This window comes from Bos taurus, chromosome 15, assembly GCF_002263795.3.
Source record: "Bos taurus isolate L1 Dominette 01449 registration number 42190680 breed Hereford chromosome 15, ARS-UCD2.0, whole genome shotgun sequence".
NCBI classification, from domain to species: Eukaryota; Metazoa; Chordata; class Mammalia; order Artiodactyla; family Bovidae; genus Bos; species Bos taurus.
Window position 1 is genome coordinate 82,711,843 of NC_037342.1, and position 12,263 is coordinate 82,724,105.

Consider the following 12,263-nt stretch of genomic DNA (forward strand, 5'->3'; position numbering starts at 1 on the left):
ATGGTACTGGTGAGTCTGTTTGCAGAGCAGCGATGGACACACAGACATAGAGAACAGACTTATGGACAAGGGTGGGGGAGAAGAGGGAGAGGGTGAGGTGAATGGAGAGTGTAGCATGGATGCATATGCAGTAGCAAATGTAAATAGATAGCCAATGGGAATTTGTTGTATGATTCAAGGAACTTAAATTGGGGCTCTGTAATAATCTAGAGGGGTGGGAATGGGCAGAAGGAGGGAGGGAGATACAAGAGGGAGGGGACATACGTACACCTATGGTTAATTCATGCTGATGTATGACAGAAATAAAACCAATATTGTAAAGCAATCATCAATTAAAAATAAATAAATATTTTTAAAAGTCAATAAAATAGGAAATGACTACACAGTAGAGAAAATCAATGACACCAAAAGGTTAGGAGGGTTCCTTTTCACCACATCCTCACCAGCATTTGATATTTGTAGACTTTTTCATGACAGCCATTCTGACAAGTATCAGATGACACTAAAATAGGATTCTTTGAGAAGATCAACAAAAGTGATAAAGGTGTAGATAACCAGTCAAGAAAAAAGGGGAGAAATTATCAGTATCAGTAATGAAATAAGGCAGCTCATACAGATTGCACAAACGTTAGGAGGATATTAAGGGAATATAATGACCACATGCCGAATGTTGACTATTTACATAAACAAATGAGGTGACATCTCCTTGTGGTTTTGGTTTGCAAATAAATTGAAATTTTAAATTTTAAAACCTTCCTATGAAGAAAACTCTAAGCCTAGTTAGCTTCATATGTAAATTCTAACAAAAATTTAAGGAAGAAATAGTAACATTACTACAGAGCTGCTTCAAAAAATAGGAGGGACCACTTCTCAACTCAGTTTCTAAGAACAACCTAACTCTGATAGCAAAACCAAAGACTATAAGAATCTCAAAGACTAGATCAAAATCCCTCATTAACACACATGTACACTGAAAACTAAACCAAAAAATTGCTACAGAAAATAAAGAAGTCTTTAAAAATGGAGATGTATATTATATTCACAGATTGGAAAACTCAATATTGTGAAGACTTCAATTCTCTCCCAAATTAATCAATAGGTTCAATGCAATTTGAGGCAAACTGCATTGCCTTGCAAATTGCCAAATTCCAGCAGGACTTCTTTTTTGTTAAGTTGATTATAATAGTTTTAAGCAAATGCAAAGAATCTGAATACCCAAAACAGTTTTGTAAAGAAAACAAATTTGGAGAACTTCTTCTACCTGAATTCAAGAACTATTATACAGTTCAATCATCAATATCGTTTAAAAAATGGGCATGAAGATAGAAACAAATCATTGGAAAAACATAGAGAGCCCATAAATGGGCACACAAACATACACACACATATGTATGTATGTATGTATGTGTATATATGTAGATATATACACAGTCAAATGAATTTAAATAAAGGTGCCAAGATAAATCAATCTGGAAGAGAGTAAATAATAAATTTTTCAGCAAACTGTGGTGGAAAAAACCAGACGTCCACATAGGGAAGAAATTAACCTTCATCCTTACCTCACAACTATACAAAAAATTAACTTGAAATCTATTAAAGACAAACATAAAAGCTCAAACTATTAAACTTCCGAAAGAAAATATTGGACAAGAATGTTTACAATCTTGGGGTAGGCAAGGATTTTTTAGAAAAGACATAAAGATCTTAACAAATATTGACTTCAAAATTTTAAATTTATAATTTTCCAAGTACATCATTAAGAAAATTAAAAGAGAGTTGTAGGCAAAACTATTTCCAATAGACATTTCTAAAAAAGGACTTGTATCCAAACTTTATTGTTAAAGAGAAAATTATTCATGGCACTTGTTATAGAACACTAAGAAAACCTTTATTAAACAAGAGGGTGTCATGATAGTCTGTAAGGACCATAGTGATGAAATTTTACAATAGGGGAGAGAAATTGGGCTCAACTCTGAATACAGTGTGGAAGAGCAGGAAATTACAGCCAGGGAGCAGGGTTGGAGCTGCGGAATGGCAGGAGATGGAAGACTACTAAAAAGAAACATCAGGAACAACACTGGCTAACTTGACCTCAGAGAATTGTCTCTGAAGGCAGTCCTGGGTGATTTGATGTCACTTGGGGGTGGATGGTAGAGAGTGAGAAACCCATTCAGATAGCAAAGGTGATCAGATGTGAAAGATGGAAGAGTCTGGCTAAACTGACTTAGCAGAGTCCTGGCTAATATTAAGAAAATGCAGAGATGAAAATTCAAAAGCCAAAGCATCACTGGAAAAGAACTCAGACTGAATAGGGTTTGCTCAAAGACAGAATCTTTCTCAATGCAGAGAATCGCTAAACTCAAAATAGGTACTAAAGAAATAATAAAAGCGTAAAACAATTTAAATAGCAGTAAATATGAAAACACTCCACAAAATGAATTATATGAATCCTCAGTAATTACTTGAAAAGATGTTCAGCATCACTAGTCATCAGAAATGCAAATCAACACCATAACGAGATACCACCACACACACACACCTCCAAATAGTTAAAGTAACATTGTCTTGCAAAGCAGAAACAGACACACAGACTCTGAGCACAAATGTATGGCAATCAGGGAGGGAAGGGGAGGAGGAATTGGGATATTGAGACTGGCCGTGTACACTGCTGACACTCTGCATAAAACAGAAGATGAATGAGAACGACCTGTGTAGCACAGGGAAGTCTACTGGATGCATGTGAGGAAGTCCAAAAGGCAGGGGATATGTGTACCTGTATGGCACATCCATTCACTCTACAGCAAAAACTAACACAACGTTTTAAAGCAACTATACACCAAAAAATTAAAAAAAGAGAAAAAAACATTGTTGAGGAGAACCTGGGCCCACTGGAGCGCTGCTATCGGCAAGGTCAAATGAACATACAATAAACACGCTTTCCAGTAAGAGTAAATGTGTACTTAGCGTATAACTGCCCTTACACCTCCAGGTACTTACCCAAGAGAAATGAAAAACTAGGTACACAAAAACACTTGCACAAATATTGATAGCCAACATTTACCCGTAAGAGCCAAAAATTGGATACAACTCAAACATCATTTAACATAATTAGATAATCAAACTGTGGTGTATATATACACATATAATCTAATACCACTCAGCAACAAACAGGAACAATCGGTACATGCAATAACATGGATGAATCTCAAAAACAGGAAAAATTCAAATATGAAAATTCCCCTATGTTACAACTCTATGGGCTTGATTTTTTTAATTGAACTGAAATTAATGTGTCCAAGTATTAATATCTACATACTCCTGATAATGAATACATAGTTTTCTATTGCTCTTCTTCAGTCATATTTCTACTGCTGCAAGAGATATCCCCAAAGACCAATCTTGTCAGTTCTCTGTTAAGAATCTTCCGTTTTCAGCATAAACCCTCGTCACCTTTTGACATCATCACATAATCAGTGGCATTCTCCATGCCTCACTCAACTATTCTTTCTGTACAAGTGTAAATTGAAACAATACAGGGCTATAATCATCCTGTGTGTAATTAGAAACTGGAATTGTAAAAACGAGATTTGTCCAGTTGTCTTCTTCCAGCTCTTTGGCCATCTAATTAAAACTCACTTGTATATGGTCCTCTGAGCTTTGTAAGTCCTAGAAACGGAACGCTTGCAGTCTCTCGGGCACAGAACTTGGCATGTTTTAACAAAGGTCTGATTGAATGGTGTATTAAGGCATAAGTTTCATCTACTGCCTCTAAATAATTTGGACACTAATTAAAATTCATGTGTGTGTGTGTGTGTGTGTGCATGTGTGTGTGTACATGTGCATGTCCTGGTGACATTTTAATAACTCCCATTGAAAATTCATCACCAACAACACAATCACACATTTGACTTTCCCTTGCTAGTCCAATAATATTCCCTTTCCAGCTCTTATATGAGATCAGAGCTGATGGGTTTGTTCATTAGACACAACGAAAGAGCCTTGAAGATGTGATTCTTTGAATCTGCCCTTTCTCTCCTGAAAAGAGAGAAAAGACACTAAGATATTTAGTCCTCCAAAGAGCTTGACCATCAGAAACAAATTTTTCAAGAATTAATGTCACCAGTATCTTATTCTGCACTTACCTAATGGCATACAATTCACACTTGGAGTTTCAGGATCAAAGGAATTAGGTAAAGACATTCAACTTCTAGCTAAAGTTAAGGTCACGAGAATGAAATTGAGGTGTCCGTCTTGATTTTGTATAAATACTTTGACTTTCATATTTCTCAGTTAAATTAAATATTTCAGAGCCAAGATGGTCTTCTCAGTGCTAGAGACAAAGGTGGGTGGTAACCAGTGGGAAGAGAGATGTTGTGTTAAGAGGAATGCAGAGATATGGTCCATTCAGCGTGATTTTCAGAGCCCTTTCCGCCAAGTGGCTTATCTTCAGACATACTTTATCACACATTCTTGTTATACAAAATTATTGTTATATATTCATCTTATATGTACACACACACACACACACACACATATTTTCTTATTGTTGTTCAGTCGCCCAGTCTTTGCCACCCCATGGACTGCAGCACACCAGGCCTCCCTGTCCTTCACCATCTCCTGGAGTTTGCCCAAGTTCAAGGTAAAAAAAATGGATAGTATTTCTTTCCATCCTATTTCCATCTCTTTATTCCCTTTAACCAGACATAGATTCATAACATATTCCATGTAAGAACCAAGAATAATATTAGTACTTACTAAAAGATGATGATAAATAAACTTTTGGTAACTCTTCACATATAGTAAGATCTTAAAAATAGTAGTTTTGTTACTACTGAAAATCATGACATCTCCTATCATATCTCTTATCCCCCCCCAAATCTACTACTTCTCTCCTCATAACACATTTCACTTTGTATCATGCTGAATTTATGTATGTTCATCAATTTACACGTACCATCAATTTTGTTAACCTGTAGACACTTTGACAATGTGGTGCAATGTATCTATATACATTGGGGTTTTTGTATACCTGTAATTTTTAAGCTGGAATATACTTGCTTTACAAGGTGGTGTTAGTTTTATCTGTATGCATTTGAAGATTGCAACAAATGGTCACTAGCTAACGAGGAACAAATGATAATTATAAAATTTCCTAAAGATTATTAGTAACAGCTTATGTAAAAATGCTGATGATACGAGTATCCCTGCCTGCTATACGAACACTCCACCCTTTTATCTTTCATCCACAGAAGAAGAGGCAGAGGAGAGCGTGCCTGATACAGTCTGGACCACCGCTCAGAACTAGGCCAGTGTCTCTACCATCTCCCCCAGATTAGAGCAAGAACATGTCAGTTACACAAGATGAATATGTTCTAGAGTTTGCTGCGCACGACCGCGGCCACGGCCGGCAGTACTGCGCTGTGCACTTGAAACTCTTGTTAAGAAGGGAGCTCTTACATTTCCGTTTTTACCAAAATAAAAAAATTATGATACCATTTGAGATTTGGATTTGCACAGTTTCAAGCTGTTTTCCAATAGCAAATTTTAAATGTTTTAAAGAATTAGGAAGTAAGTTATCTCATTAGTATAAAGTAATTGCAATGACAAGTTATCTACACAAAATAGCAGCCGCAGATTTAAGAAGTCCCTCCGTAAAAGCCAAGAGCAAGGAAACTGACTCATGGACAGCAACATTGTAATGAGAACCAGATGACAGCTTTTTTAAAGCAAGAAGTCAGCAGAATATTTCCTAATATGAAATTGAAACTTGCTAATATAAAGTGAAGGTGGCTCAGTCATGTCCGACTCTTTGTGACCCCATGGGCTAAACATCCATGGAATTCTCCAGGCCAGAATACTGGAGTGGGTAGCCTTTCCCTTCTCCAGGGGATCTTCCCAACCCAGGGATCAAACCCAGGTCTCCTGCATTGCAGGAGAATTCTTTACCATCTGAGCCACCAGGGAAGCCCAAGAATACTGGAGTGGGTAGCCTATCCCTTCTCCAGCGGATCTTCCTGACCTAGGACTGGAACTGCTATCTCCTGCATTGCAGGCAGACTCTTTACCAGCTGAGCTACCAGGGAAGCCCAATGAGAAACAGATGACATCTTTTTTAAACAAGAAGTCAGCAGAATATTTTGCTACTATGAATATTAAACTTGTAGATTCTTAAGTCCCCAATGGCTGGAGCCATGTCTTACTTATATCTGAATACAAAGATACGGTTTGAATACAGGAAAATACTTTAGACAGCTTCTGATATCAAGAAATGTGTGTGAAATTAAAAATAACATTTTAAAAATAAAATAAATTAATTAAATAAAATAGATTGTGTAAAGGTCACTCAGTTCGTTCAGTCGCTCAGTCGTGTCCAACTCTTTGCAACCCCATGAATTGCAGCACGCCAGGCCTCCCTGTCCATCACGAACTCCTGGAGTTCACTCAAACTCATGTCCATCGAGTCAATGATGCCATCCAGCCATCTCATCCTCTGTCGTTCCTTTCTCCTCCTGCCCCCAATCCCTCCTAGCATCAGAGTCTTTTCCAATGAGTCAATTCTTCATATGAGGTGGCCAAAGTACTGAAGTTTCAGCTTTAGCATCATTCCTTCCAAAGAATACCCAGGACTGATCTCCTTTAGAATGGACTGGTTGGATCTCCTTGCAGTCCAAGGGACTCTCAAGAGTCTTCTCCAACAACACAGTTCAAAAGCATCAATTCTTCGGCGCTCAGCTTTCTTCACAGTCCAACTCTCACATCCATACATGACTACTGGAAAAACCATAGCCTTGACTAGACAGGCCTTTGTTGGCAAAGTAATGTCTCTGCTTTTTAATATTCTATCTAGGTTTGTCATAACTTTCCTTCCAAGGAGTAAGCGTCTTTTAATTTCATGGCTGCAGTCACCATCTGCAGTGATTTTGGAGCCCCCCAAAAATAAAGTCTGACGCTGTTTCCACTGTTTCCCCATCTACTTCCCATGAAGTAAAGGTCACTACTTAACACAAATGTTTATTCCTTCCAAAAACAGGTTTACAGGAAATGAATTGTTGAATGGCTTCACATATGATGATTTGAATGGATCACTAAACTGAGTGCAATCTTAAAAATTTGGACAACTCAACCAATTGTAAACACTACGGCCACATGGGGAAAGTTCTGAATTGCATTCACAGTGTTTAAGAAGAAAACAAGATAAATAGCTGAGCACTTTCATATGAAGTAGCTTCAAACAAAACAGACAGAAAGAGGATGAGTCCATGGAGCTGGGAAACGGCACCAGGGTGAAAGAATTTATTTTCCTCGGCCTGACCCAGAATCAAGAACTGAGCTTGGTCTTATTTCTCTTCCTCCTTTTGGTGTACGTCACCACTCTGCTGGGAAACCTCCTCATCATGGTCACGGTGACCCGGGACTCTCGCCTTCACACCCCCATGTACTTTTTGCTCCGGAATTTGTCTGTTGCCGACATCAGCTTTTCTTCCATCACAGCCCCCAAGGTCCTGGCGGACCTTCTGGTCCAGAGAAAAGCCATCTCCTTCAACGGCTGCTTCACCCAGATGTTTTTCTTCCATCTTATTGGAGGGGTGGATGTATTTTCTTTGTCGCTGATGGCCTTTGACCGCTACGTGGCCATCACTAAGCCCTTGCACTACGTGACCATCATGAGTCGGGGGCGGTGCACTGCCCTCATCGTGGCCTCCTGGGCAGGGGGCTTTGTCCACTCCATCGTGCAGATCTCCCTGTTACTACCCCTCCCCTTCTGTGGACCCAATGTCCTGGACACTTTCTACTGCGATGGCCCCCAGGTCCTCACACTCGCCTGCACAGACACTGCTGTCCTTGAGCTCCTGATGATTTCCAACAGCGGACTGCTCACCACCCTGTGGTTCGTCTTCCTCCTTGTATCATATATGGTCATATTATTACTAATAAGGTCTCAGGCTGGGGAGAGCAGGGGGAAAGCCATCTCCACCTGCACCGCCCACATCACGGTGGTCACCCTGCACTTCGTGCCCTGCATCTACGTCTATGCCCGGCCCTTCACTGTCCTCCCCACCGATAAGGCCATCTCTGTGACCTTCACTGTCATCTCCCCTCTACTGAACCCCCTGATCTACACCCTGAGGAACCAGGAGATGAAGGCAGCCATGCGGAGACTGAGGGGAAGACTAGGGCCTTCTGACTGCATAGACTGATAGCTCACTCCATTTCACCATCTTTGAAAGTCTTTGTGCACCAATAATATATATTTATTAAAGGATTTCTGATTAATTTTTAAAGTCTACTAAGATACATTGTTCTTGCTGTTATTGTTGTTTAGTCACTAAGTCATGTCCTACACTTTAGGACCCCATGGACTATAGGCCGCCAGGCTCCTCCATTCATGGGATTCTCCAGGCAAGAATACTGGAATGGGTTTCCATTTCTGTCTCCAGATAATCTTCTCAACCCAAGGATCGAACCTGCATCTCCTTCATTGGCAGGCAGATTCTTTACCTCTGAGCCACCAGGAAAGCCCCACTAAGAAACATATGACTTACAAATGTTCTGAACAGCATGCAATAATAATTTTAAAATGGATTTTATATTACAAAAGAAGTAGAGACATTGAGTAGATAGCTAGAGAAATGAATGTCACCTACAGCCTTGGAAGAAATAAAGAAAATGGAATCCAATTCACTCAGATAATTTTATCACATTGGATAGCTATGGGGTTTTTTCAGCTCTATTGAGTTGCAATTGACAAATGCAAATGGCATATATTTAAGATGTACAACTTGATGTGTGGATATACATGAATATTGTGAAATGGTCACTGCAGCAAAATGAGTTACAGTGGGGTCTCTCTTGCTATCTCTTACAACTACATGGGAATCTACACTTATCTAAACAAATTTTTCGATTAAAAAAAAAAGCAAAATATATACACAGACATTCTCTCTGCATTCCTACACTGTTCACAGGAAGGGAGATGAGATACATTAGAAAATAACGCAGTTTGTGCGTTTGCATTCTATCAGGTTTTCACATCTTGAGGAAGTAAATATATCCAAAAGAAGTTCCTCCTCTGACTTTAGACTATGAATAAATTAAGTAACTATTTGCTGAAGGTCTTCCTTTCCAAAGCCCACACTTTAGTGGTTGAAAGAAGGTGCCCTGAAGTTAGCAAAGCTTGAATATGGATGTCACTGAGGAGTTCTGTCTGAGCCACAAAGGAAGCATGGCCGAGAGGAGCTACCCCACGTCCGAGGTAAGGAGCAGCGGCTGCACTTTGCTGGAGCAGCCATGAAGAGATACCCCACGTCCAAGGTAAGAGAAACCCAAGTAAGACAGTAGGTGCTGAGAGGGGGCATCAGAGGGCAGACAGACGGACACTACAATCACAGACAACTAGCCAATCTGATTACATGGACCACATCCTTGTCTAACTCAATGAAACTAAGCCATGCCTGTGGGGCCACCCAAGACGGACAGGTCATGGTGGGGAGTCCGACAGAATGTGGTCCACTGGAGAAGGGAATGGCAAACCACTTTGGTATTCTTGCCTTGAGAACCCCATGAACAGTATGAAAAGGCAAAATGATAGGATACTGAAAGAAGAACTCCCTAGGTCAGTAGGTGCCCAATATGCTACTGGAGATCAGTGGAGAAATAACTCCAGAAAGAATGAAGGGATGGAGCCAAAGCAAAAACAACACCCAGTTGTGGATGTGACTGGTGATAGAAGCAAGGTCCGATGCTGTAAAGAGCAATATTGCATAGGAACCTGGAGTGTCAGGTCCATAAATCAAGGCAAATTGGAAGTGGTCAAACAGGAGATGGCAAGAGTGAACATCAACATTATAGGAATCAGCAAACTAAGATGGACTGGAATCGGTGAATTTGACTCAATGACCATTATATCTACTACTGTGGGCAGGAATCCCTTACAAGAAATGGAGTAGCCATCATAGTCAACAAAAGTGTCCAAAATGCAATACTTGGATGCAATCCCAAAAATGACAGAATGATCTCTGTTTGTTTCCAATGCAAACCACTCAATATCACGGTAATCCAAGCCTGTGCCCCAACCAGTAAAGCTAAAGAAGCTGAAGTTGAACGGTTCTATGAAGACCTACAAGACCTTTTAGAACTAACACCCCCAAAAGATGTCTTTTTCATTATAGGGGACTGGAATGCAAAAGTAGGAAGTCAAGAAACACCTGGAGTAACAGGCAAATTTGGCCTTGGAGTACCGAATGAAGCAGGGCAAAGACTAATAGAGTTCTGCCAAGAGAACACACTGGCCATAGAAAATATCCACTTCCAACAACACAAGAGAAGACTCTACACATGGACATCACCAGATGGTCGATACCGAAATCAGATTGATTATATTCTTTGCAGTCAAAGATGGAGAAGCTCTATACAGTCAGCAAAAACAAGACCAGGAGCTGACTGTGGCTCAGACCATGAACTCCTTATTGACAAATTTAGACTGAAATTGAATAAAGTGGAGAAAACCACTAGACCATTCAGGTATGACCTAAATCAAATCTCTTATTATACAGTGGGAGTGAGAAATAGACTTAAGGGACTAGATTTGATAGACAGAGTGCCTGATGAACTATGGACGGAACTTTGTGACATTATACAGGAGACAGGAATCAAGACCATCCCCAAGAAAAAGAAAAGCAAAAAAGCAAAATGGCTGTCTAAGGAGGCCTTACAAATAGCTGTGAAAAAAGGGAAGCGAAAAGCAAAGGAGGCAAGGAAAGATATACCCATCTGAATGCAGAGTTCCAAAGAACAGCAAGGAGAGATAAGAAAGCCTTCCTCAGCGATCAGTGCAAAGAAATAGAGGAAAACAACAGAATGGGAAAGACTAGGGATCTCTTCAAGAAAATTAGAGATTCCAAGGGAACATTTCATGCAAAGATGGGCTCAATAAAGGACAGAAATGGTATGGACCTAACAGAAGCAGAAGGTATTAAGAATAGGTGGCAAGAATACACAGAAGAACTGTACAAAAAAGATCTTCACTACCCAGATAATCATGATAGTGTGATCACTTACCTAGAGCCAGACATCCTGGAATGTGAAGTCAAATGGTCCTTAGGAAGCATCACTATGAACAAAGCTAGTGGAAGTGATGGAATTCCAGTTGAGCTATTTCAAATCCTGAAAGACGATGCTGTGAAAGTGCTGCACTCAATATGTCAGCAAATTTGGAAAACTCAGCAGTGGCCACAGGACTGGAAAAGCTCAGTTTTCATTCCAATCCCAAAGAAAGGCAGTGCCAAAGAATGCTCAAACTACCACACAATTGCACTCATCTCACACGCTAGTAAAGTAATGCTCAAAATTCTCCAAGCCAGGCTTCAGCAATACGTGAACCATGAACTTCCAGATGTTCAAGCTGGTTTTAGAAAAGGCAGAGGAACCAGAGATAAAATTGCCAATATCCACTGGATCATTGAAAAAGCAAGAGAGTTCCAGAAAAACATCTACTTCTGATTTATTGACTATGCCAAAGCTTTTGACTATGTGGATCACAATAAACTGCGGAAAATTCTGAAAGAGATGGGAATACCAGACCACCTGACCTGCCCCTTGAGAAACCTATATGCAAGTCAGGAAGCAACAGTTAGAACTGGACATGGAACAACAGACTGGTTCCAAATAGGAAAAGGAGTACATCAAGGCTGTATATTGGCACCCTGCTTATTTAACTTATATGCAGAGTACATCATGAAATGCTGGGCTGGAGGAAGCACAGACTGGAATCAAGATTGCCGGGAGAAGTATCAATAACCTCAGATATGCATATGACACCTCCCTTAAGGCAGAAAGTGAAGGGGAACTAAAAGCCTCTTGATGAAGGTGAAAGAGGAGAGTGAAAAAATTGGCTTAAAGCTCAACATTCAGAAAACGAAGATCATGGCATCCAGTCCCATCACTTCATGGCAAATAGATGGGGAAACAGTGGCTGACTATTTTTCTGGGCTCCAAAATCTCTGCAGATGGTGATTGCAGCCATGAAATTAAAAGACGCTTACTCCTTTTAAGGAAAGTCATGACCAAACTAGACAGCATATTAAAAAAACAGAGACATTACTTTGTCAGCAGAGATCCATCTAATCAAGGCTATGATTTTTCCAGTGGTCATGTATAGATGTGAGAGTTGGACTATAAAGAAAGCTGAGCGCCGAAAAATTGATGCTTTTGAACTGTGGTGCTGGAGAAGACTCTAGAGAGTCCCTTTGGACTCTAGAGCCCAG

The 12,263-nt window shown here is 40.0% G+C and overlaps 1 protein-coding gene across 1 annotated transcript; it reads left to right on the forward strand.

The window, feature by feature from the left end:
* Positions 1 to 7,259: 7,259 nt before the first annotated feature.
* On the forward strand, positions 7,260 to 8,198 carry OR4D31 (olfactory receptor family 4 subfamily D member 31). Its single transcript, NM_001390119.1, has one exon. It carries the CDS (start codon positions 7,260 to 7,262, stop codon positions 8,196 to 8,198), a length of 939 nt encoding a protein of 312 aa, NP_001377048.1.
* Positions 8,199 to 12,263: the final 4,065 nt, after the last annotated feature.